Source organism: Chrysemys picta, chromosome 1 (genome assembly GCF_011386835.1).
Source record: "Chrysemys picta bellii isolate R12L10 chromosome 1, ASM1138683v2, whole genome shotgun sequence".
Classification (NCBI taxonomy): domain Eukaryota; kingdom Metazoa; phylum Chordata; order Testudines; family Emydidae; genus Chrysemys; species Chrysemys picta.
Window position 1 is genome coordinate 346,386,348 of NC_088791.1, and position 26,687 is coordinate 346,413,034.

At 50.7% G+C, this 26,687-nt stretch overlaps 2 protein-coding genes across 11 annotated transcripts in view; one reads left to right on the top strand and one right to left on the bottom strand.

The window, feature by feature from the left end:
* On the top strand, nt 1-21,241 carry WDR73 (WD repeat domain 73). 5 transcript variants are annotated; one of them, XM_065596437.1, is made up of 9 exons: nt 1-386; nt 933-1,000; nt 3,095-3,183; nt 5,270-5,358; nt 6,793-6,860; nt 8,165-8,329; nt 10,454-10,828; nt 11,392-11,572; nt 13,997-14,410. In XM_065596437.1, the coding sequence occupies exons 1-9, from the start codon at nt 340-342 to the stop codon at nt 14,022-14,024; spliced, it is 1,110 nt and encodes a 369-aa protein (XP_065452509.1). In that variant the 5' UTR covers nt 1-339; the 3' UTR covers nt 14,025-14,410. The 5 variants fall into 5 exon arrangements, with proteins under 5 accessions (XP_065452509.1, XP_065452522.1, XP_005292259.2 ...); XM_065596450.1 differs by lacking the exons at nt 11,392-11,572; nt 13,997-14,410 and adding an exon at nt 21,108-21,241; XM_005292202.5 differs by lacking the exon at nt 11,392-11,572.
* The window catches only part of LOC101952224 (beta-arrestin-1), a 173,398-nt gene continuing 167,620 nt past the window's right edge, over nt 20,910-26,687 (bottom strand). For 5 of the 6 annotated variants that reach the window (XM_065596405.1, XM_065596424.1, XM_065596403.1 and 2 more), the window contains one exon: nt 20,910-26,566. In XM_065596405.1, coding sequence (XP_065452477.1) covers nt 26,455-26,566 — 112 coding nt within the window. In that variant the 3' untranslated portion in view covers nt 20,910-26,454. The remainder of the gene's footprint in view (nt 26,567-26,687) is intronic. The other variant, XM_065596413.1, reaches the window with a different exon arrangement.

Below are 26,687 nucleotides of genomic sequence, written 5' to 3' on the forward strand. Positions count from 1 at the left end.
ATGCGTAGAGTGGCGGAAGCCCGCGCAGACCCCGTCCTCGCGGCTGAGATCGGGGGAGTGGAAGGAGCCTGGGCGTGGCGGCGGCTGCGCAGCCGCAGTGGGCGCGCTCGGGGCGGCCCGCCGAAGGAGGAGCCGGTAGCCCCCCCACATGCAGCAGGAGGGGGTAGAACTCCTCTGTCACGGGACGTCCTCGCCAGAGAAGGAATCCTGGGGTCCAAGACGCGTCACGTGTTGGATTATCACGTGACTGGCGTCGCTGCCGCCCTGGAAAAGTCGGTCACGTGGAGGGGAGGGGTCATGTGACCCTGTGGCCGTTGGGCGGTGCGCGCCTGCCTCGGGATGGCGGAGGAGTCTGCGGAGGATTGGCTGCTGGAGTCCTTGCGGCTGTGAGTGCCCCGAGATCCCGGCCGGGCCCTGCCCCCCCCTCCCCCGGCCCGGGGCTCGAGCCCCCGTTCGCACGTCAGCCCCGGTCGGGTCACGCGCCGTCTCCGGGAGCGGGAGGGGACTACCCATTGCCCCCGCCCCCAGAGCAACCTGCCCGGTGCGGGCCAGGTGCGGGGTCAGGGTCCGGGCCACACTGGCCTTAAGCAAGTCACTTCACTGCTCCGTGCCTCAGTTTCCCCATGTGAATAACGGGGCCAATGATACTGACCTCGGTGGTATGGCGCGTTGAGCGCTACAGACGGGAAGCAGAGATAAGCAACGATCGTTATCAGCACCATCCATAACCCATGGAATTAAAGACTTGCCTGTGAGAGAAATTGCCTTCTCTGTGGGCTGGTCTAATGCATAGGTGCTGGGGGTGCTGCTGCACCCTCTGGTTTGAAGTGGTTTCTATCATGTACTGGATTTACATATTGGTTCAATGGCTCTTAGCACCCCCACTATACAAATTGTTCCAGTTCTAATGCTTTTTTTTTTTTTGCTTTCAGATATAATGATTTGCATGTGTTTGAGCTCCAAGAGCCAACAAGAGTCATTGAATGGATAGGAGAAAAAAGTGAGTCATTTCACTTGTGTTTGCTTGGCAAAATTAGTAGCTGTTTTCAGAACTCAGTGGCTCCCGTATTTATTTCTGGGTGAATTTAGTGCTGGTGAAAGTGGCCCGTTTAACAGCCCTGGAGAGATGAACTCTTGTCAGTCCACAGAAATAGGTACAGCACTGGCAAATACAGCATATATTTCCAGAAGATTCCATGGAAAGATTTTGGATGGGCCATCTGCTAATTAATCTGGAGTGAGACAAGTTGGGTGAATAATATTTTTTGTTGGACCAGCTTCTGTTAGTGGAAGGTACACACTTTCAGATCTAGGGTGACCAGACGTCCCAATTTTATCGGGACAGTCCCGATTTTAGGGGCCTTGTCCCACGTCCCGACCTTACATTGGTCAGGACGCACTTTGTCCCGATATCGGGGGACCGTCTGGTGGACGACGCAAGCTGGCACTGCCAGCGCCGCTCACCTCTTCTTCCTGGGCCCTGAGGCAGCTCAGCTGAACTCCTAGCGCCTGCCTGCAGGCCGGCCAGCAGGAGCCTGCAGAGTGCTGCAGCCCCACTCCCCAGGCACGCACAGAGACGGCGAGGAGGTCTCCACTGTGTGCTGCAGGGGCGGGGGGGCTTGTAGGCGCCGGCAGCGAGCCTCTCGACACCCCACCCCCCCCGACCCGACCTGAGCAACCTTAGGAGCCAGAGGGACAGGACCTGCCTGCTGGATGCTCCCTGGGAGCCGCTCCAGGTAAGGCTAGCACTGCCTGGGACTCACCTGGCTCCCTGGCAGGTCCCTCTGGCGGGGGGGGGCTCTGCGTGCTGCCCTCCTCCGTCCCCGAGGGGGGAGGTGGAGACGGAGCAGAGGCCAGCTGGTCGGGGGCGGGGTGTGGAGCTGCCGGTGGGTTCTCAGTTTTTCCTGTGCTCCGGCAGTTTTTTTTGTTTTGCTCCGCCGCCCGCTTGTTTTTGTTTTTTTATTTTTTGCTCCGTGGGGACATGATAAAAGTGTATTAAAATAATGAATGCTCTCTAGAGAAGGTAGATCAGGCGCTTCAGGCATATTCAGTGTTCTAATTAATTACAAAAATTTGGCAGGTATTTAAGCATTGTGCTTCAGGGTCTAAGCCAATCACTATTAGAGATCAGGAGGAGGCCTATGTTCAGGTAGATTATTATACATTTGCAGTTGAAAAGTTCTCATACTTTTATTTGAAGCATTTGGTTCTGGCCACTGTCAGAGACAGCATACTGGGCTAGATGGACTGCTCATCTGTTCCAGTGTGGCAGTTTCTATGTTCCTGTGAGCTGTTTTTTAATCACTGGCCGCTAGTTGAAATGTTCTGTATACATACCCCACAGTCCAGAACTTTTTGAGGGAGCAGGAAACTGGCCAAGGTCTGGAGTCTAGTGTTTTGGTTAACCAAAGGTGCTGTTGCCATAAAAGCCTTTATTGTTTCTGCAACCTTCCCTCATTCTAAGAAAATTGTGCTTCTAGTGCTGCTTGTGTTCGCAACACCCTCCCAGTGGCCTTAACAGGAGCAGCAGTAGAGAGGGATAGGATCCTTGTCAAGCTCCTTCTGCTGGGGAAGCATTATGTACAGGTGCCCAGACACTAGTTCAGTCCTCGGCTGCTGAAGGGGATTGGGAATGCTGCTGTATGGTGGTGCTTCTCCTACATTACATTACTGTGACCTTTCACCCCTGGGATTCCTGCACATAGCACCTCATCCAGCAGGATTAGTTGAGTGAAATTTATTAGGTCTGTGTCAGCAACTCCAGTTGTTGCCTCTGGGCAAATACTATGTGCTGTAGCTGAGACAGTGGTGTGATCCTGTGGAGAGTAAAATGGAATGGGAAAACAATGAAGGAGAAGTTTGTTGGGGTAAAAAATACCAAAGTAGAAGGAAGAAACGGCTTAGAAGGGTGAGTCTCCTGCAGATGTAGAGGAGAGGGGTAAATTGATCCAATGGCAGCACGTTGTGATTTGAGACAGATTTCCCACAGTACAGCGAACACCCTAATCCTTAAATTCCCTTCAGAAAATTGTTCCTAGTGAATGAGCAGGCTCATCCTGAACTCCTCTCCTGATTGTTTCTTTTGTAATTCTAGGTGTCTGTGTAGCGGGATACGAGAACTCCAGAAGAAATGAAATTCTCCAGCTCCTGTTGCCTCAAAAACTGTATGTGAAAGAGAAGCAGGTGATGGTGACTAAGTGTGGTATTCATTTCAAATTCTTTATCTCCCCCAAATGTGTGCAGCCAGCAGGCATTTTACAGAAACCCGCAAAAAGACAGGGTCCACCCCCTGAAGAATTTATAGGCTGCATGTAGACATGACCTGGTTAGATACACAAGGTAGAACAAAAACAACAAGGAGTCTGGTGGCACCTTAAAGACTAACAGATTTATTTGGGCATAAGCTTTCATGAGTAAAAACCTCACTTCTTCGGATGCAAGTGAGGTTTTTACTCACGAAAGCTTATGCCCAAATAAATCTGTTAGTCTTTAAGGTGCCACCAGACTCCTTGTTGTTTTTGTAGATACAGACTAACACGGCTACCCCCTGATACTTGACACAAGGTAGAACAAGAGATACATTAAGATCACTCAGTGAAGGCATGGATGCATCTTGACGTTTCCATCTGAGTATGCTGTTGTGGTTGTGAGTGTGGACTGACTTGTCGTAGGGCTGGGGTAAGTTTTCAGGAGGAATTGAATGAGGAGAGAGAAGTGGCTTGGTGAATTAGGGCAGGTCTACACGGGGGGGGGGGGGGGGAGTGTCGATGTAAGATGCGTCGACTTCAGCTACGGATTTCCGTAGCTGAAATTGTGTATCTTATTTCGACTTACCTCGGGTCCTCACGGCGCGGGATCGACGGCCGTGGCTCCCCTGTCGACTCCGCTACTGCCACTCGCCCTGGTGGAGTTCTGGAATCAACGGGAGCGCGGTTCGGGGATTGATATATTGCATCTAGACGATCCCTGATAGATCGATTACTACCCGCCGATTTGGCGGGTAGTCTGGACGTACCCTTAGTTTTAGGAGGTTGTTCCTATCGCAGGGCAGTGTGGATGAATGTGCGGACACCAGCTGCTCTGGAGTTAGTTCGTGCAGACTCCTGGGCTGCTTTGCTTGTTACTTTCTTTACTCAGCTAGTTTAAATCCGTTTGCAGTCATATTTGAACTCAACTCATCTACCTCACTAAGTGCCCAATCCTGCAGACTCCCTGCATGCAAAACCTCATGCAGAATAAGAACACTAGCTCTTCTAGCACTTTTCTCTGTAGATCTCAAAGCACTCTACGTCTGACATCAGTTTCATTGTCTTCATTTTACAGAGAGGGAAACTGAGGCACAGAGAAGCAAAGCCACTGGTCTCAGGTTACCCAGCAGGCAAGTGGCAAGTAGGGAAATGAATCCACATCTCCTGAGTTCCAATCCAGTGCTCTGTCCATCAGACCACACTGCCAGTTTGCTCCCTATGTCTTCATTTGAGAAGCTCTGCTCAGTTCTGACTGACTCTCATCCCCACCCCCAGAACAGAAACTTTTGTGATCTGGCAGTGTTTCAGATTCGCACCCTTGGGTTTCTGAAGGAACCCTTGGCATCTCCCTGCACTTATAACAAACACCATAGTACCCCCCTTGCAAACGTTTTTGTATTGGTACCTCCTGTACCATCTTGTGCTGTGGTCTCCGCTGATCACCCAGGCAAAGTGGAAGCAGACTAAGTTAGTACTTAAATGGACGAGCTTCCCAGTGCTGCAGAAAACGGTGCTTTGTTACTGGGTGGCATGCTCCCCACTGGCCAGTGCCCCAGCGTGCGGGAACAGGGAACTCTGCTGTTGGAGTTCCTGTCTTTTAGGTGAGTTGTAAATCCAAAGTCATGGCTGCTAGTGAGAAATGCCTTGGAACCTCCAATGACTCCAGGAGCAGGAATGTTAAACCCTGGGGCTTGGCCACACCTCCGCTCTGGTCATCCTCTGCCGTTGTATTGGATATAGTGTTCCTTGTGTCTTGTCTCAAACTGTGCAATGGGCATGTGCTTGGCTTCTCCCCAGAGCAGGGTGCGGAAACTCTCCCTGCATATCAGTTTGTTTTCAAAGTGCTTTGGGATCCCCCCAGATAAAAAACACTGCATAAATTGACAGTATTAACTGTACCTGAGGACTTCAGCCCTTACAGACCTTGACTTGCTGCCCAGTTACCTTGAAAGAGTGAAGGAATGTTGAACTTAGCGGCATTATGTGCTAAAGAACAGCATCTGTCTGCTTCTGGTTTGTAGGGTTTGTGTCCCGAGAGAGATTTCAAGGTGGAACGTGGTGGATTTTCCGACCGCCCTGTGTACAGCCTGCGGCATGTGCCAAACACTAGGTATGTAGATGGGGACTTTCTGGTTCCTGTTGAATGGATGTGTTGGATTTGTTTTGTTCGATGAAAACTCCCCATTCCCTGTCCAGTTTGAGCCACCTCACAAGACTTGCCAGCTTTTAACATAGCTGGCCAGCAAAATGAATGTAACAAGGGCTCTAAAGAGCCCTCCCCACCCCCTAAACACTCAGCCAGGCTATCTGCCAAGGGAGGTCCAGTAAGACAGGAACGTATGTGAAAATCCCCTAGCGGAAAGGGCTCTGGCTTCTTCCTTCTCCCTTCAGTGCCAGGTCAATTTCTTCTCTCACTTGCTGTTGCCTCAATTCACCATCTCTTCCCCCCCCCCCCGCACTTTCTGATGTGGTGATGCCTCTCCTGGCCCCTCCCCCATGTGCTCCTGTGTATAGTCCCCTGTGCATTCCATTGGCCCACCTCTTTCTCTTCCTCCGGCGGTCCTCCCTCTCTGGGAGTTTTCTACATGGCCTCGCCCAGGAGAGGTGCCTTAGGTATCTCACCCGCTGGGATATCTCCTTCCCCTGCCTCCCCAGTACAGAAGTGCTCAAGCTTGTGTTGTGGGGTGCCTGGGGCAGCTGGCCGCTCTACTCTTGCTGTCCTGTGTCATGCAGGGGAGGGGAGATCAGAGGAGCCAGCAGAAAGGGAGCGGCTGTAGAGAAGAGGCAGTGTTAGCAGCTCCCCCTCCTGGTGGGAAACCACTGAAAGGTCTGCCCTGGTGGTGGAATTTTTAGGAGGCAGCTCCTGCAAACAGCCTCCTTCACTGACCTGGGGAGGCTCTCTCTCCCCTTTCCCTCTCCTCTCCCCAAGCTCCCACAGATCATTCCCTGGATATTCCCAGTGCTTTGCCCAGTCTAGTGTTGGCGGCAGAGACTCAATTGCTGACATTAAAGCAGGGCAGGAATGAAAAGGCAAAGCAGCCCTTGGTGTCTGTTAAGTCCTTGGAGAGCCATTGGGACCTGAGCAACTGGCACCGTCTGCTATACCTTATCTCACCTCTCTTGGGCCGGAGTGTTCCTGCCAAGGAGAATACTGGAGGCTCTGCAAGGACTTTCTCATGGCCATTTGAGGGCCATGCAAACAGCCAACTTCTGTTACCAGTTCACGCCACCTCTTCAGCAGATTCCCCACCCCATGCGCACACATCCCTCTGCTAGTCTCCCTTCCTCAGTGTTTGCCTCCCTGGGGCTGCTCTAACTACAGGGGGAACCAGGCAGACTCCTGCGAGGTCCCCAAATGCAGGCGGCCATAGCGTAGCTTAATGCCCCAGGTGCAGGGTGGGAGAAACTGAGCCTGAACCCTGGGCATAATGGGAGGAAATAGAGAGAACAGACATGCCTGTCAACACCAGCATGTACCAGTCCTGAGGGGAAAGGCCACTTTCCATTAATGAAGAGCTTGCATCCGGTTTCCTTGTTTTCACAGCTTGCTGGTAACAAGTGGCCCGCCAGATAGTTCCCTGCAGGTGTGGCAGTTGGCAGCGGAGGACACTGGTGAGTGCATGTCTGAGCAGCTGTTACACAAGTTTAAATTGGTAGGTAGACAGTCTGCCGCCAGCTCCTCTCTGCATAGTCCTCCTGCAGCACGGTTGACGTATAAAGTACCATTGGCAACTTGCTCAGCCTTGCTACCCAAGAGGGTTAGAGCTTCCCTACTACACAGGAGGCGGGGGGGGTCGTGTGAATTAATCCTCTCCTAGTTGTGGAGCACTTGGAGGCTCCTGGATGGAAGGTGCTAAAGAAGGGCAGAGTGTTAACGTTTCTTATTGAAGTGCCCTGCAATTATGGAGGACAAAAAAGGCTCTATGGCCTAAACTCTCAAAAATGGCTGGGTGTTACGGGAGCCCAAACGGAGACCCTCTGGAAGAGCGGGTGAGCGGCATCTCTGAGAATTGGGCCTCTTTAAGGTGTCTCAGATTGAGCGCCCAAAATCACTAGTCCCTGGAAATTTTGTCCTGTATGTCAATGTGAAATTGTTGTGTAGAGAGCCACAGTTCGCCGGCTCTGACCCACCATCTGAGCTTTCCATTGTTGGGAAGCTTCTGCTACACCATGCAGGTTACAGGTCCTGGAGTCCATTTTCAGCACGTGTCTGTGGATGCATTTAGTTGATCTTCACTCAGTGTTACTAGTCACATGGCCAAATCCCCTGCACTGCCTCTGGCCTCGGAGATGTTTAGCTGAAAGGACAATGTCATGTTTTTAACCACTGGTGTCTGCTCTGCTGTCACTAGGGCGGGAGCCCAGCCCAGTCAGACTGGAAGTTAGGACACCTCAGATCTGTTTCCTTACTGCCTTTGACTCGCTTTGGGATGGATTGTAAATCCCTTAGTCTTGTTTGCAAGCAGATGCTCACAGGAGTTGTCCCATTCGCTTCATTGGCATCACTCTCCTAAGCAGGAGTTTTCAGCAGTATGAACAAGGGCTCTACGCTCTGACCCTTTGCAAATCACATCACTGCTCTGTGCCTCAGTTTCCCATCTGTCAGATGGGGACCCCCACTTTGTAAAGCACTGTGAAGTCCATGAAAGAGAAGTGCTAAGTATTTATTGCAGTTATTTTATTTATTCTGTCACTTGCTGAAAACAAGCGACCTGCTTAACACTTTTAAATTGGGTTATCTAGATTTCTAAATAGACCATTTTACCAAGTGTTGTGAAAGGTATTTGTGCCCTTGGAAGAGGATTTAAAATATCAATTGTGGGTTGAATTGTAATACAGCTTCACAAAACAGTTCAAAAATGTAACTAATTCAGTATTTGCCCTGTTATAGCTCATTATTTATCTCTTTCAAATAGATGTTGTTAAATCTGTAAGTACCATCCCTACGGGAAATGACAGCAAGAAACCTTGGGCTAAAATTGCAACCACTTTGGCCAGAACCCCCTGTGTCCTTCATGGCTCAAGAGTCAACAATGTCCAAATTACAGAGATTGAATCAAAGAAAAACATCTACACAGCAGGTATTTAAAGAGAAACCTGGTCTTGTTTGCCTTTATAAAGCTGGGGCTGGGGGTGGAGGGAGATTTCACAATAGACTACCTAAGCAGTACACTCTTTAAACCAGTGGTTTTCAGGGGAAGATTTTCAAAAGCGCCTAAATCCCAATGAGACTTAGGCACCTGAGTCCTTTAGGCACTTACAGAAAGTTTTCTTCACGGTGACCCCATGTCGCAGTAGAACATAGCTTTGGCATCCTCCTCTTACCTAGCCATGAAGAACGGATGGTGGTTGCAATGCCATGAACCCAGGTTTGTGAGCCTGTGCTGTAGACCAAGCGGACTGTTTTCAGAGACTCCTAGGCTGTGGTTTATGCTAGAAAATTGTACCAGCAAAACTCCCCTTTTTTGAGCACAGCCTGGTGCATGTCCACACTTATTTTTTCCTCCTACTGACAAAATCCTCCATTTCTTCCAGCATAGTTATTCCCCCTTTCAGAGTGACACAAGCTCTCAGTTGGTAAAATTCTGCTGGCACAGTGACGGCATGAACATACTCCTGTACCAGTATGAGCAGTCCCCCAGCTGCAATCCCACAGTGCAACGTTCTCTTAGAATGACCTGTCTGTTGGCACTTTTGAACTCTGCTGCACAGGGGCCATAGTGATTTAGGAACTTAAATCTTATTGAAAGTCAGTGGATCTTAGCCCCTTCTGTAAATGTTACCCTAACTCTGTCCAAAGCCTGGATAATTCCACATTCCAGGATCAGGGTTCCCAGTCCTGTTGGACTGATATTCACTTACTCAGAAGATGGGTCTACATAATATCTTTTAAGGCAAAACATTTAGCAAGTAGTGCTCAGTTACTCACCAGTGGGAAGCTCATCAGGAAAATCTCACCACAGTTAACTCTCCTCTCCCATCAGTACAGGGTTAGTGTTAGTTCACACTGGTCTTTTCTAGCTTTTTAGTTACTTTATCTTGTCCTCACAAACAGGATTACTCTGTAATTTCTACACATACACAGTTCTCCTTATGCTTTCTGTGTTAAACGCTATCAGAACAGTCTCTTAAAATCCACAGCAGGCTTCTGTCAAGCCTAAATAAGTTTTCACTCCCAACAGATCCAACACCCGAGGGACAACACTTGTATTACCAGTCCCAGTGGCTTTCAGATGTCAGCAGCTGGGGCTGGTTGTACTGAGGGGGCATTGGGAAGTGCACGTCTATAGTGAAAAGTAGCTGGCGTTGTGCGTTTGTGTCTCCGTGATACCATACCAACGTGCTGCTTTTCTGTCAGTAGCGGAGCTCTTCGTGGTGAGGACGAGATATAGCTTGGGGGCTCATGTGTAAGGCTATGGTTTTGTCATGGATATTTTTAGTAAAAGTCAGGGACAGGTCACAGGCAATGAACAAAAGTTTACAGAAGCCGTGACCTGTCCCTGACTTTTACTAAAAATATCCCTGGCGGGAGCTGCAGGGACCCTGTTGTCCAGTGGCTGGGAGCTGGGGATGGGAGTGGGGGTGGGGAAGAGGGCACCACCACCTGCGTCAGCTAAGCACCTCCGGGGTCCCTCTGCCGCGGGGGGGAGGGGCTAGCTGGCTGGCTGCAGCAGCTGAGCAACTGCAGGGGGTCCCTTGGACAGCTCAGGGGTCCCCACTGGTGGGAGCTGCAGGGTTTGTTCCCCTTCACCCCACCCCTCCCCCTCCGTGGCAGCTGGTCAGCTGTAGGAGGGTCTCCTGCTGCCCACGGAGACTGGGCTGCTGCGGGGCTCCCCGGTGTCATGAAGGTCTTGTAGCCTTACTCATATGCAGTTTGATGAGTGGGGGATTTGGGTTTGGGACTACCCTTGTGTTGCAGTAGATTCACCTGCGCACATCCTCTGCCCAGGGGTCAACTCCCCCCAGCAAGAGCAGAATGTGGCCCTTAGCATTTGAGGCTGTACCGTTGTAGACCTAGGGCATACGCCAGCTCCCTGCCCGAAAACTGACCCTTCCTCTTTCTAAAGCAGCTTCCAAGTCTGCTTCCACAGAAAGGAGTGTGTTTAACCCTGTGTTTGATCTGTTTGTCACCCCTGCAATTTCTGAACCTAGCAGTTGTAGCTGAGCATCCTGTGGAGTCTGAGGTTTTCTTCCTCCTCTCTTAGCCTCTAGTATCAGCGATGAGGTCAGCGGCCTGGAATTCCTGGACTGTAATACTTTGCTGGCCTGCTGCGTGAAGGGCCAGCTGTGTCTGGCGGATGTTCGACAGCCGCAGAGTCCCCTGGGCGATACATCCGTTCCTTCGGCACTCAGTGGGGAGCAGTGGTGCATGGGTGTCAGTTCTGGTCTGCAGGGCTCTGATGTGAATGCACCCGCCATAGCCCGCCTCTCGTCCGGAGGACAGCTCACACTAACAGACTTGAGAAATATCCCAAAGCCTCTGAAATCAGCCAGGTGCAAAGTTTCTGCTGCCAGCCAAAGCGCGGAGTTCCTGTGCGTCTCCTGGGCTCCTGTTCTGGACGGATGCCTCGCCGTTTCAGGTAACTCTCGGGAGGTGGGGATTTGTTTGCCATGTGTTTTCAGAACTGACTGAGTCTGCACTGAAAGCCTGGTCCCATGGCGATCTATGTACCCATGATGCTGTGTGTTATAGTATGGCTTGTCAGTTTGGAGGGAGATCATGTGACTGCTGATCCCTAGGACCACGATCCCTAGGATCCCTAGCTTAGCGTGGAGATAAGCTGTGTGTTTCATCTCCCAGAGAGCTAAAATGACGACAAAATGTGATGGACCAGACTCAGCCCTGGTGTAACCCCATAGACTTCAGTGGAGTTACAGCAGGGTGGGGTTTGGCACAGAGCCTGGGACAAGATGGCAAGTGGGTGCAGCTTCCTCCAAATACAGTCACATGCACTGGCTCGGAGTGCAGCCCCAGGCCGGCACCTGCTTTTGTGCATGCGCTTAACTCCGGTGTGCGTGTAGATCCCTGGTTAGTGTGTGCAGTTACTGCTTGAGCAAATGCATAAGTGCAAGTTGGGTCTCCAGTTACTGAGAATCAGGCCCAAGGTGAAATAATAAAGACCTCTTCTCCATCCCTCCCCAGCTCCATCAATGCTCTACGCTGACCTGAATTCATCTCAGGGTCCACAGATTGCTCTTGCACATTGCTGTAGCATCAGTCAGCACTCACCAAGCAGGGAGTTACAAACCAGTCAGCTTAACTTCAGTACCCACAAAGAGAATGGAGCAATTAATCCAGCAGTCAATTTGCAAACACCTAGAAGGTAATAAGGTGATAGGTAACCGTGAACTTGGATTTGTCAAGAACAAATCATGTCAAACCAACCTGATAGCTTTCTTTGGCAGGGTAACAAGCCTTGTGGATGGAGGGGAAGTTGTAGTTGTGGTATATCTTAACTTTACTAAAGCTTTAGATACTGTCTCGTAGTAGTAGTCATCATAGGCATTGGACCTGAGTCTGGTTCTGTTCAGTATCTTCATCAATGATTTAGTTTGCGGATGATACCAAGCCCTGGCTTGGGTTGCAAGTGCTTTGGAGGCTAGGATAATTCAAAATGATGTGAACAAACTGGAGAAATGGTCTGAAGTAAATAGGATTGAATAAACTGGGTTTGTTTAGTCTGGAGAAGACTGAGGGGGGACATAACAGTTTTCAAATACATAAATGGTTGTTACAAGGAGGAGGGAGAAGAATTGTTCTTAACCTCTGAGGATAGGACAAGAAGCAATGGGCTTAAATTGCAGCAAGGACAGTTTAGGTGAGACATTAGGAAAAAACTTCCTACTTGTCAGAGTAGTTAAGCATTGCAAAAAAAATTGCTTAGGGAGGTTGAGGAATCTCCGTCATTGGAGGTTTTTTAAGAGCAGGTTGGACAATCACCTGTCAGGGATGGTCTAGTTATGACTTAGTCCTGCCTGAGTGGTGGGGACTGGATTAGATGACCGATTGAGGTCCCTGTGACGGGTTGATCACAGAAACCCCCTTGGGAGCTGCCACCCGATGTGCAAAGACTACCTCTGCTCCTGTTTTCCCTGCCAGCTCAAGACTCCAGCACCCTGTCTTGCTGAGCCAGACACTCCCGTCTGCTCCAACACAGACCCAGGGTCTGAATCACTTGCCCCAAAGCTGCAAGTTTACCTGAAAACAGCTCACAGAAGTGTGCTTGTCTCTAGCACTCAGATGCTCAACTCCCAATGGGGTCTAAACCCAGATAAATCCGTTTTACCCTGCATAAAGCTTATGCAGGGCAAACTCTTAAATTGTTCATCCTCTATAACACTGATAGAGAGATATCCACAGTTGTTTGCTCCCCCAGGTATTAATACATACTCTGAGTAAATTACTAAATAAAAAGTGATTTTATTAAATACAGACAGTAGGATTTAAGTGGTTCCAAGTAGTAACAGACAGAACAAAGTAAGTCACCAAGCAAAATAAAATAAAATGCGCAAATCTATGCCTAATCAAACTGAATACAGATAATCCACCCTCAGAGATGCCTCAGTAAGTTTTTTCTCAGACTGGACACCTTCCAGGCCTGGGCACAATTCTTTCCCCTGGTACAACTCTTGTTCCAGCTCAGGTGATAGCTAGGGGATTCTTCATGATGGCTCCTCTCTCCCTTTGTTCTCTTCCACCCTTTATATATCTTTTGCATAAGGCGGGAACCCTTTGTCCCTCTGGGTTTCCACCCCCTCCCCTCCCCCCCCCCCCCCCCCCCCCCCACTGGAAAAGCACCAGGTTAAAGATGGATTCCAGTTCAGGTGACATGATCACATGTCACTGCAAGACTTCATTACCCACTTGCCAGCACACACATATACAGGAAGACTAACAGGTAAACACAGCCATCTGCAGACAATGGTCCTGGTTAATGGGAGTCATCAAGATTCCAAACCATCATTAATGGCCCACACTTTGCATAATTGCAATAGGCCCTCAGAGTTGTTTTATATTTCTAGTTTTAGATACAAGAGTGGTACATTTCTATAAATAGGATGATCACACTCAGTAGATTATGAGCTTTGTAATGATACCTTACAAGAGACCTTTTGCACGAAGCATATCCCAGTTGCATTATATTCACTTATTATCATGTTTTTATAAAACTATAGACTGCACAACGTCACAGCCCCTTCCAGCCCTACATTTCTATGATTCTATGCTGTAGTATATGCCAATAGCTGTCACCCTATTGTATTTGGGTATGTCTTTGCTACCCGCCGTATCGCATATCTGAAGTTGCGTATCTTGGATCGATCTCCCCCCACCCCCCAGTGTAGACCAGCCCTATGACTCCTCTAGTTAGAACATAAATTCCCTCTGATAACTGTGTGGAAGCTGTTGGTAAATGCTGCCTGTTCAACAGTGCCAACCATGTACATATACACAGATTTAGGATACCAGGTAGTGTTCCTGTTGGGACACTATGAGTATGAGGTCTTGTCTCAACAGGGATGGTATAAATATTCTTTACAGTGGTGAATAAATACCTGGGGTCTCTGACTCCAGGGCTGTAGTCTGTTCAATCCCACCTGTCCTGCCCGGATGGAATGTGTGAACTGGAGCGTAGTGTTCCTGAGTGGAGCTCGTCCTGCAGGGCAAGTGGAAGTTAGGGCTCCTGGACCAAGCCGAACAGTCGCCCATTTCTATAGTCTGACATTCTTTTTTTATTCTTTAAACAAAGGCTTCAATGGGACCGTTCACATCTATGACACACGGAACTGGCCTGTGTCTGGTGGAGAAGCAGAGCCGCTGTTTAGTCACAAAGGACATATCTTCAGTGGCATGGACACCGGCGGTGACTTTCCCCTGGTTACAACACATGCTTGGCATCCGTGGAAACCAAGAATGTTGTTATCAGCAGCAAGTGATGGCTCCCTGCATGTCTGGGACTGGGCAGAGTCTCACAAGAACAGTTGATCTGTCTTCCTGTTATGAAAACTCAGACTGATTGATTTTTTTCTGTATTTACACTCTGAAATCTGCTGCCCTTGCACGTGTAACCCTGTGTATAAGGGACACTCTAGACTGAAGATCATTGTTCAGAATAAGTTTTACACTTTGGATTATTTAAAACAGTAAGAATTTTAAACATCTATTTCATTTGTCACCATTTTTCCTTTTTTAGTTCTTGCATCCCCCTCAGACTGCCCTCATGTGGCCTGTGTCACTTACTGCTTCTCAAAGCTGCTGTGAGCTGGCTTCCCCCACCGCCGGGGAAAATCTGCAACCTAAGGCTAGGTCTACACTACCCGCCTGAATCAGCGGATAGAAATCGATCTCTCGGGGATCGAATTATCGCGTCTCGTCGGGACGCGACAATCGATCCCCGAATCGACGCTCTTACTCCACCAGTGGAGGTGGGAGTAAGCGCCGTCGACGGGGAGCCACGGAGGTCGATTTTTGCCGCCATCCTCACAGCGGGGTAAGTCGGCTCCGATACGTCGAATTCAGCTACACTATTCGCATAGCTGAATTTGCGTATCTTAAATCGACCCCCCCCCCCCCGACCCCCCTGTAGTGAAGACCTGCCCTAAGACAGCAACGTTTCAGTAGTTTTAATACCATGAGACTAGTTCCACTGATGAAACTGTAGTGCACCAGGCAATCCACGCTTATGGCTCCTGTGATGTAGACAGCAGCCTTTCAACACTAATACACCCAGCTTAATTTTGAAGGGCGTTTTGACCTCTCTTGTGCAACTAAGGCCAAGAAAGTGTGGATAATACCTCGTAGCTCATGCATAGCACTTTTCATCAGGATAAGTGTCTGATCGTTTAGGCTCTTAAACACAGAATGGAATTGGAGGCTAGTTAGTAGTTGCACGTAATGCTTTACAGACAAAATCCCTGCCCCAAATATCTTACACTCAAATGCCTAAACCCTGCAGCCACGTATGTCTGAGCAGTGCCCCATTGACTTCAATGGAACACCTTGTGAGCATACAGGCTCCAATTGTAGGCCCAGGGCTTATGATAGAGGACGTCAGGGTGAATTGTAACAAATACACGTGACAATATGCTGTTGAAGTTTGGCTTATGTTTAACTGCAGGGTTTTGTGTAGTGTGTGTGCGTCACAAAGTGCTGTGTTACAGTCAGGCCATGCAAAGGAGGTGGCTGCTGAAAGTCTCGATGAAGAAAGTGAATGTGAGCAGGGGGAGAGCAAGGTAGCTAGATTCACAGGGGACAAGAATTCACTCCTGTTCAGAGGTCCTGGGCATCACTTCAGTTCCATTTTGGCCTAGGTCTCAGCTGCTTCTGCTCTTTTTGTGTCAGCTCTTAAGCATGTTTGTCTCCAGCCAGTCTTTGCTTTCCTCCTGCTGTGTGTAACTCTGCTCCCATGGGATCATGGCCTGTCCTTGGTTTCTTTCAGCAGCAGTTGGCACCTGTCCTTTGCAACATCACTGCCTCCCTGCTTGGCTTGTGGTACTGAGTACACATACACGATTGTGTTTGGGGTGATGGGGAGGGATAGAGTCCAGGGGATTAAGCTTTAGCTGGCACTCCAGACACACCCCGCACAGTATTGTGTATATATTGAAAATGTGGGTACTAGTAGAGGGCATACACTGATTCCAAGGCCAGAAGGGACCATTGTGATCATGTAGTCTGATCTCCTGTGAAGCACTGGCCAGAGACCTGCATCAAACTAATTCCTAGAGCAGAGCTTTTAGAAGAAATCTGATCTTGATTTAAAAATCATTAAAAATGATCTCTCATCATTAAAAATGTGCACCTTATTTCCAGTCTGAACATGTCTAGTTTCAACTTCTAGCCATTGGATCGTGTTAGGCCTTTGTCTGCTAGACTGAAGAGCTGATTATTAAATATTTGTTCCCTGTGTACCTACTTACCAGGCAGTAATCAAGTCATCCCTTAACCTTCTCTGGTTCAGCTAAATAGATTGAGCTCTTTGAGTCTGTTACTATAAGGCTGGTTTTCCAATCCTTTAATCAGTCTTGTGGCTCTTCTCTGAACCCTCTCCAACTTATCAACATCCTTCTTGAATTGTGAGCACCAGCACTGGACACAGGATTCCTGCAGCGGTCGCACCAGGGCCAAACTCAGAGGTAAAACAACCTCTCTACCCCTACTTGATTCCCTTGTTTATGCCTCCCAGGATCACATTAGCTCCTTTGGCCACAGTGTCACCCTGGGACCTCATGTTCAGATGATTATCCACCATGACCCCCAAATCTTTTTCAGAGTCACTGCTGCCCAGGAGAGTCCCCCATCCGTAAGTATGGCTTGCACGTTTTGTTCTCAGATGTATACATTTATATTTAACTATATTAAAATGCATATTTTCTTATGCCCAGCTTCCCGAGCGCTCCAGATCAGTCTGTATTAGGGACCTGTCCTCTTCATTATTTGTCTCTCCCCAACTTCTGTGTCATCTGCAAACTTTATCAGTGATGATTTTGTTTTCTTCCAAGTCATTGATAAAAGTATTAGCTAGCATAGAGCCGCGAACTGATCCCTGCAGGACCAGTAGAAACACACCCGCTCAATGAAAATTCCCCCTTCGCAATTACATGTTGAGACCCATCAGACAGCTTTTAATCCACTTGTGTGCCATGTTAATTTGATACCTTTCTAGTTTTTTAATTAAAATGTGCGGCACTAAGTTAAATGCCTTAAAGAAGTCAAAGTATATTATGTCACCGCTGTTATCTTTATCAACCAACTTGTAATCTCATAACAAAAAAGAGAGCAGCTTAGTTTGACAGGCTGTTTTCCATCGATCCTTATTAAAGGAGACTCAAAGAGCTTGGTTTGTTTAGCCTAACCAAAAGAAGGCTGAGGGGAGATATGATTGTTCTCTATAAATATATCAGAGGGATAAATACCAGGGAGGGAGAGGAATTATTTAAGCTCAGTACCAATGTAGACACAAGAACAAATGGATATAAACTAGCCATTAGGAAGTTTAGACTGAAATTAGACGAAGGTTTCTAACCGTCAGAGGAGTGAAGTTCTGGAACAGCCTCCCCAGGGAAGCAGTGGGGGCAAAAGACATATCTGGCTTCAAGACTAAGCTTGATAAGTGTATGGAGGGGATGGTATGATGGGATAGCCTAATTTTGGCAATTAATTGATCTTTGACTATTAGCGGTAAAAATGCCCAATGGCCTGTGATGGGATGTTAGATGGGGTGGGATCTGAATTACTACGGAGAATTCTTTCCTGGGTGTCTGGCTGGTGAGTCTTACCCACATGCTCAGGGTTTAGCTGATTGCCATATTTGGGGTGAAGAAGGAATTTTCCTCCAGGACAGATTGGCAGAGGCCCTGGGAGTTTTTCGCCTTTCTCTGCAGCGTGGGGCACGGGTCACTTGCTGGAGGATTCTCTGCACCTTGAAGTCTTTAAACCACAAGTTGAGGACTTCAATAGTTCAGGCATAGGTCAGGGGGTTGTTACAGGAGTGGGTGGGTGAGATTCTGTGGCCTGTGTTGTGCAGGAGGTTGGACTAGAAGATCATAATGGTCCCTTCTGACATTAAAGTCTATGAGTCAAGGATGGTCTCACAGGTTTTATTTTTCATGAGTCCTTTGGTGACTGAGAAGTCCGATCTTTGAGCCACAGGCTCGTTGGCAGACATTGCAGGTGGTGTTGGATGACAGAGTTGGGCCGCGATTGCTGCGTGACTGTTGTCTTTCCTTTCTTTTCTGGCATTTTTCTGTGACCAGAGCAAGGCAATTTTCCTCACAAATGGACGTTCCCTCTCTGACAAAGCTTCGCCATTATCCGTATCGTGGGCTGCTGCCTCCCAGTGTGTGGTGTCGATGCCACATCTCTTGATGTTTATCTTGAGAGTGTCTTTAAAGTGTTTCTTTTGGCCTCCCCAGTTCCTTTCTCCTTTGGTGAGTTGGGTGTACAGCCGTTGTTTTGGTAAGCGTACATCAGGCATGTGTGCACAGTGCCCGCTCCACCTCAGTTAGTGCTGGATAATCAGCCTCAACACTGAAGATGTTGGCCTCTGGGAGGACACTGACATTAGTGCGATGATCCTCCCACTTTGTTGAGGATCTTCCCAAGAAAGTGCTGGTGCTAGCGTTCCAGGTTTTTCAGATGTTTTCTATAGTAACCCAAGTCTCATAGCTGTAGAGGAGAGTTGGGCTTAGCACCGCTTTATAAACTAAAAGTAGTCTACAGTGGTCTTCAACCTTTTTACGCACAAGATCACTTTGAATTTAAGATCAACCCAGTATCTATCCCGCCCCTTCCCCGAGTCCCCGCCCCACTCACTCCATTCCCCGCTCCCTCCCTTCCTCATTCACTCTCCCCCACCTCACTCACTTTCACCGGGCAGGGGGTTGGGGTGCAGGAGGGGGTGCAGGTTCTGGGCTGAGGCAGGGGCTTGGGGTGCAGGAGTGAGGGGTGCAAGCTCTGGGAGGGAGATTGGGGCAGATTAACCCAGAGCTGCTACTGCAGGGCTCTTACACCTGCCTCTGGCGCACCTGGTGTCTGTGGTTCAGCGACGGGTGTCGGCTGCAGGAACCTCAGGACTGGGCCAGTCCAGCAATGCCTGTTTGTGTCAGCCCCACTCAGTCAGGCGTGAAAGCCTGAGCAAACGGAGGAGTTCCTGTCCCATGAGGGGATGTGCTGGCAGATAGCGGCTCCCTCCTCTCTCCAAGGCAGTGAGAAAAAACCTGAGCTGAGCATGGAGGAGCATGATGGAGAAGAAGCCAAATGGCCGAGGGAGACATGGCCAGATGGGTGGTGTATACACCAGCCTTACCGTGGGCTGTACCTTCTTGGGAGGTCTGGAGCTGTAGGAAAAGTCACAATCTCCTGCTCCCCAGTGTCTGCAGCACCTTGCCCCAGAGCCCGTTACCACCCCCTTCCAGCCGGGTGCCCTGTGGCTGCAGGGAAAGAGGCAGGGCCTGCATTGTCTCTCTGAATCGGTTTGTCACGGTGCTGGGGGTGCCTCTGCCTGGCCCTCGGGCCCTGCTGCCCCCCAATCTCCCAGGCCAGACAGCGCAGGGCAGAGTCCAGGGGGTCGGGTCCTGTACTCCCTGAAACCAGGGGCGATGCCATGGGGCCGGGCCCACAGTCGAAAGGGGCCCCGGCGCGCTCTCCTCCGCGCCCCCCGTGGGGTCAGAGCGTGATGCTGCGGGCTGCTGCGGCTCCGTGCCAGCCTCTGCCAGCAGCCCGGCTCCTGCCCTGCCCCACCCCACCCCTTTCCCCAGCGTGCTACGTGCGTCTTGCCGGGGGGAGGAGGGAGCCGCAGCGCGCCGCTCTGAGTCCAGGGGGAGGAGGAGGAGAAGAGGCAGGGATGAGGCCTCTCCCCCGCCTCTTTCCTCAGCGTGCTACGTTCCTCTTCCCCCCCCCACCGCTGGTCAGTTGGATCAGGCTTGCAGGCAGGAGGGGGGCAAGGAGGAGTGAGCCGCAGCACACCACTCCGGGAGAAATGGCCACTGAAACACACACACTTTACCACAAAGGCTACCACAATCCAGCCTCAAGTTCCTACCCCAATCTTCACACCTGGGCTCTCCTCCCATCCCTCCTACTGTCCCCATCCCACACAACTAACCCCCTAACAAAGGCTCTCCTCAGTCTCCCTGCTATGCCCACTGCCTACACACTTTCACCCCAGGGCTGTCACCTCCCTCTCTTCTACTACCCCCCTTCTACACACACACACCCCCAGCCAACCCCCACCTTCAACCCAGACTCTCCCCTCCCTCCCTCCCTCCCTCCCTCTGCCCCCTGCCACACCAACCCCCACCTTAACACCCTGCTTCTCCTACACCCCCCACACGGGGTCACCACCAGCTCCCCCATCGCACCCAGACTTGCCCCACAACTGCCCCTTTCCCCCAAAACTGGGCTGCGCCCCTTCCCTAGAGTGCAGGGAGGTAGTTTCTGGGCATTCCCACTGGCAGGGGGCGTGGCAGCCAGCACTGACAAGTCCTGCTGTCACTGCTCCCAGGCACCACAGACAATCCGTGAGTGGGGGTGCTGAGGAGGTGTGAGGGGAGTGCAGGGTCAGGGCAGGGGCTCACGGGGCTGGGGGGGGTGCAGGGGTTAAGGTGGGCTGGTGTCAGGGGGTGCTCATGCAGGGGGCTGGAGGGGGTATGCCCCAATTCCAGCCCCTTCCCCTAGGCCTCACCCCGGCTTGTCTTCTCCTCCTCCCTGGAGTTTACCCTGTATAAGCTTTATACAGGGTAAAACGGATTTATTTGGGGTTTTGACCCCATTGGGAGCTGGGTATCTGAGTGCGGGAGACAGGAACACTTCTTAAACTGTTTTCAGTTAAGCCTGCAGCTTGTGGGGGACGTGGTTCAGACCTGGGTCTGCGTTGGAGCAGACGGGCGTGTCTGGCACAACCAGGCAGGGCACTGAAGTCCCAAGCTGGCGGAGAAAACGGGCTCAGAGGTAGTCCCAGCACATCGAGTGGCAGTCCCGGGGGGTTTCTGTGACCCAACCCATCACATTCGGAATCACGGAATGGGGTTCTTTCAGCTTTACACCAGTGTAACCACATCAGCATTTGCCCCTAATGGCTTCATCTGCGGCTCCCAGGACACAATACTACGTGAACCCAACCACCCTTAAACTACAAAACAAAGCCTCAGACACGGCAGGGCTGTGGTTTCTTCTCTGAGTTTAATAAACTAGAATAATTTATTTGACAGAACACAGAAACGTCACAGATACAGGGGAGAAACCGAAGAAGCAAGTTCTCAATGAACAGTACAAAGTAACCACCTTACAAAAAGTACCACATTGCCCAGTCAGGTTACCTAAAAATAACAATGGTTGGTTTTCTCTCTGTCTCTCTCTAGCGCGCCCGACGTGCGTATATACAGATCGAATGGTCAATGCGCGGTCTCCAAACGTTCATGCTGAATGCAGGTGAGTAATGAATAAGGGCAAAGATCGTTATTGAATAGAACTAACTCATCGGTGAGATCGCTACTGTCTCAATGAGTGTGTTGGGGATGGGACAGAAGGCGCTGTCTGACTATACATGATCTCCTCACCCACCGTTGTCTGGGTTATTTTTTTCTCCCAGAGGATGGATTGTTACTGCTTTCACTGGGTGTAACGCTACAGAGCTTAACGTCCAACTGGCAAGCCTTGAAACGTTGCTGGGCCTAGCCAGAGCCAGGACCACTGGCCAAGCTAGCGAGCACAGCTGGCTGGGAGAGCGCCTGTAACTGGGGTAAATTACCCACTGGCACATGCAGTTGCCCCAAATCCAGCACATTGTTGGCAGGGAAATTTCACACACCTGGTGGTGGAAGTGACACACTGTTAATGGCCTGATCCAAAGTCCTCTAAAGTCGAGCGGAGTCTGAATGAGTCGCCCATTAGTTTCAATGGACTTTGGCTCAGGCCCTAGGGAATTTTCACTGGGGCACATTAATCCCTGGGGTCACTCCGCTTGGTACAATGCAATTCCACCAGGAATGACTTTAGCCCACACAGCATAATGCTGAGCTGAGTTATGCTGGTGATCTCTGCAGCAGCGCTGTTGGGGGGTCAATGGTGCTATTCTGGAGCAAATGAGATCAGCATCTGAGCGGGGTGCTGAGAGCCGCTGAACCAAGCTGTAAATCCTGTACGTAATGGAATCCACTTCAAGTCACAGGGTGCTGCCGCACCCCCCAGCACTCCCAGTTCCAGCACCTATGGCCTCCGACCCACTGAGTTTAAGGGAGCCTAAGCTGGTAAAACAAACTTGCCGATGGACCAGAAGAGAGGCGAATAGCTGGGAAAGCAGGTGACAGGCAGCTGTCAAAGTAGCCCCCCGACCCCGACCTAGACACCATGCTGACTCCACCTCTCTTTGGCACGCTGCTCCCTGTCTCAACCACTCATAACTTCCCTATCCCCAGGGCACACATGGCCGCCTCCCCCTCCCTACCCCGTTAGGTATGGCTCTGAGGTGTTGCTCAGCATTTACTAAATGGGAGACTTTTCCTTGGCTACTCCCCACCCCTCCCCCAAACTAGCGCGTGCCCAAATGAACCGTCGCGCAAGGCTGCCGTTACTATATGTGCTTCCCTGCGAGATCTTAGCCAGTGCTGGATTCGAACCAGAGTCAACAGAACGTCCTGAGCCCCACCTGACAGTCAGTGACATTCCCAGCCACTGCCTCCATTCTACAGTCCTCCTGGGCTCTGCCTGTGAGGGAGTGACCACCTGGCAGCAATCAGCCAATGGGTCAGACAACTAGCTCAGGGTCCTGTCTTCACCATTGTTTCCAAGATAGGTGCAAGGAGCTTCCCACTGGATAGAATATTCTTGCCATAGGGGAAATGTCTTCCTATCCTGCCCCCGCCCACTGCACCAGTTAGTAGTGGGCTAATGCCTGAAGCCTGCAGGTTTTGATCCCTTCTAAAAATATAATTTTTATCCCCTCTCCTGAAATTGTGGCTGTTGTCACATCTGACTGTCAGATCCTCTTTTAAACCCTACTCTACTCTGTGCCTGGATGTCCTGTGATAGTGAGTTCCACAAGTTTTTCTGTGGTGTGTGTAAGGAATCAGTTATAATCGGGTTCAGTTTCACAGAGTGCCCCCTTGTCCTTGTGTTGTGAAAGGGTAAATAAGAGCAGCTGATTTCCTTTCTCCAGCCCATTATTTTGTATGCCTTCCTCATGCCCTCTCTTACTCATCTCCACTCTAAAGAGACCCAGCATTTCAGTCTTTCCTGAGCCCACTCTTCTGGTCTTCAGACAACCCTCCAAACCTGCAAACCTCATCCACAAAAGCAAGACATCAACTCAAAGCAGCACCAGACTTTGCCAGAACAACAGATGTGAAACCTGCAGACATCTCTCCGCTGCTACAATGACCAGCACTCTCCCCAACCTGCCTTTCAAGACACATGGGCCCTACATGTGCCTATCACAACATGTGATGTACATGACCCATTACAGCAAATGCCCCAACAATAACTATGTGGGTGAAACCAGACTGTTGAATGAACTCACACAGCAAAATGATGAGACCAAAACACCCCATCACCACGGCGAACACTTCTCACAACACGATTGCTCTGTATCGTCTCTCTCACTCCCGCTCCTCAAAGGAAACCTTCACGATGCCTTCAAAAGATGAGCCTGGGAACTTAAACTGAGAACGTTGCTAGACACCAAAAAGCATGGTCCTGGTTTTATGGTGTGTTACAATTTGTAACCTACTAACCAGCCTTTGTCCTTCGATTGCGGAGGTGTTAATTTCCCACTTCACTGTAACTGGTCTCTGGCAACATGTTACTCCCTTATGCTTAACAACCTGTCCCAGCTTGCACTGAGCTGTGACCCCCTGAGTACCAGCCCCAGACCTGGAGAAGAGCTCCGTGGAGTTCAAAAGCTTGGCTCTTCCACCCCCCATAAAGGCTATTCCCTCACCCAGCTTGTCGCTCTCATATTCTGGGACCAACACAGCCACAACATTGCAAACACCAGTATCAGCAGGCCTCGGGGTACCCAGAATAGGCATGGAGAATATATCAGGTGGAGCGCACTCACCCTGGGTTCTCTGGGGGTTGACAGGAGAAGATGGTTTCTCATGCGCCCAGAAGATCCTGCATGAATGCAGCTCACCAGAAGAGAACTTCATCCCAAGAGGCATCTTTCCTCTAACCCAGCTCTCAAATCATTTAGACAGTTAAATAATCCTCGAGGGCAGAGGAAGAGAGGGGAGCAAAGATGGACCAAATCTAGCCCTGAGGGAAGCCCAAAGAAGTCACTGGAGTTGCACCAGGGATGATTTTTGTCCATTGTGTGGAAAGGAGAGAGAAAATCAGTAGTGGGCAGCAGGAGCTGCAGAACAGGTTCCTTCAGCACAGAGCATGGAGATGGAGGTTGTCTGAGTCCTCAGTCTCCTAACAGGCGTGCGTGTGTGTGTGTGTGTGTGTGATATACATGCAGTCCTGGCACAGAAGATAAAAACGTTACGGGTTTCCAAGACTCAACGATACTTTGGCTTCAAAATGTTATCTTCAGTCACAGGATCAGCCTTGTCCAATCCCATTGGCCCTGCAAATCAAACACCACTGACCTCTCCAGGATTTTTCTCTCCTGCATTCCTAGGGTCAGGCGTGTGTGCGGCCGTGAAGCTGATGGGGGCCCAAAGCAGAGTTTGCCTCCAACAGAATAAATGCAAACACCAAATGTGCAGCTCACCACCCTGTTCCAGCCACTCTGTGGGGACTCGTCGTAGAGGCCAAACCCAGCCAAAACTCATACAGGCCGCAGAGCGTTTTGCCTCGGCATGGCCTCCAGGATTGGTCCCTTACGATTCAAACAACCTCGTCCATAGCCTTTATGGAGGAACTACAAAGGCAAAGCCTAGTAGGCAGTTATCTCCTAATGCCTCACCCTAGGACCATTCCCTTGCTCCCGCGATGGAAGGGACTGGGACTAGCATCCTGCCTGTTTCTCTCATCACGCCTAGGCCCGGAAATTGCCACTCACACCTTCCTCCCTTAACCCGAGGGATCCCAGCGCTTCACAGCCCCCCAGCCACACGCCAGGCCTGTGGGGTACGGAACAGCGTGGGACAGCGCACGGCCTGGTCTACGCACAGCCGTGCGCTCCGGCTGGCAGGAGAGCAGGTGGCTGTGTTCACAGTGAGGCACGTGTGTCCCTGTGTTAACGGATTGAGCAGTCGCCATAGACTATCAGCCTGACTGACTGATTCCTGCCTCCTGCAGCTTGCCCCTCTCGGCTGCCACAGAACCTCTCACTGCCTGGCAGTGTCCAAATGCAGCCAGTCCTGTCCTTAAAGAGCAACAGTGCCACTTTGCCAGGCTGAGGCTGGGCCGGCTGGTGCCCACTGCCTCCCATGCGCCAGCAGGCATCGGAACTCACTCGGAACGGCTGCAGCTTGCAATCACGAGCAGCCCAAGTCCATGGCACGGCACGCAAGGTGCAGAATGGGAGACAGACAGCAGATCCCAGAGCAGCGGTTCCCCAACCCTACGGTCTCCACCCTGGGAGCCAGCACTCTCAGCACATGTGTCTGAACTGCTGGTGACTGTCTCTCTCTCCGATGACAGACACAAAAGCCGCTTCTCGTCATCCCTCCTCTAAACACGCCGGACTAGGGGGACAGTGTGTTGCAGAAGAAACTAAGATACTGGGGTCGATCCCCTAGCGGCCCCTTTCTCCTGACTCTGTAGGAGCTGAGTGGAACTGGCAGGGATCACGTAAGGGGATGCTTCCTCAGGCAGGAACCCTTGTCCAGCACTGCCTGCAGCTAACAGGAGGCTCTGCACAGCCTCCCTGAGTGGCCAGCAGGAGCACCCTGGCCCAGCCAGTCCTCCACCACTTCCTGCAAGACCCTGTGGGGGGCTAGGATCCTGGTGCGGGTACAGGGGTCAAAGCAGGGCCAGCGTGGGACCCACACTGGGAAGTCTAGTTGCCCTCGAGCGAGGGAGATCCTTGCCATCAGCCAGCAAGATGAGGGACAGGGGCTGGGGCCCAGCAGTGCTGAGGTTGGGGCGTGGGCTCTGTGCTAAGGGTCGGCAAGGCTCTTGGCCCAGATGGGCTGTGCATAGATCTGCAGGCTTTGCCAATAGGCTGTGAACCGCAGGGAGGGCGGGTCACAGCCCGGGACTCAGTGTGGTCAGCTGATCGGCGTCACAACTGTTCTCCAGCCAGGGTGTAGCATTGTGCCCACTTCACCCACTGTCCCATCTGCAGTGAAACCAATGTGCCTAGAAAATAAACCCCTTTCACACGCGTTGTCCACCCCACCCCTTCCTCCCACCCCCGTAACAAAGATTTGTCTTGTCTGGATTATACAAAATGCATAAAAGATGCAGATCATACGAAAGGGCTGAGAGCAGCTGCTCCAGAGTGAAAACAGAGCCAGGGACTAGAGGGGGCCAAATCCTAAGGGGTGCTGAGCGTCGGTGACACCGGCTTGCTGCAACCCCCCTCGGGATCTGGCCCACCACCCTGTGTTCGTTCTCGAGACAGCTGACGAGACTTCAGCCTAGGTAGCTAGATGCATGGTGATAAATATGGCACAGCTGTAAGGTTATAATTGCCGTCACCAGCTGGGTGATCCATAGGCTCCCGGTACATGTAGAAAAAAAAAATCATACAAAATATAAGAAGCCTAATGCAGAGGTGTTACTGGAAACAAACAAAACTGGTTAAAAGAATCCCGTTTATCTGTCGTTCAGCTGCGGCGAGTTTGTCCCCTCCTCATCTTCCTCCTTGTCGTCTTTCATGCCCTTCAGTCTCTGTCGGGCGAAGTCTTCAAACACAATGTCGTCGTCACTGGCAGAAGACACAAGGAGAAAGTTACAGTGGAACGGGTGGGAGGCAACGGCATCCCCTGGTGCCCGTGCTAGGACCTTGCTTCACCACTAGGGGCAGGTGGGCTGGCTCTGGCCTCACC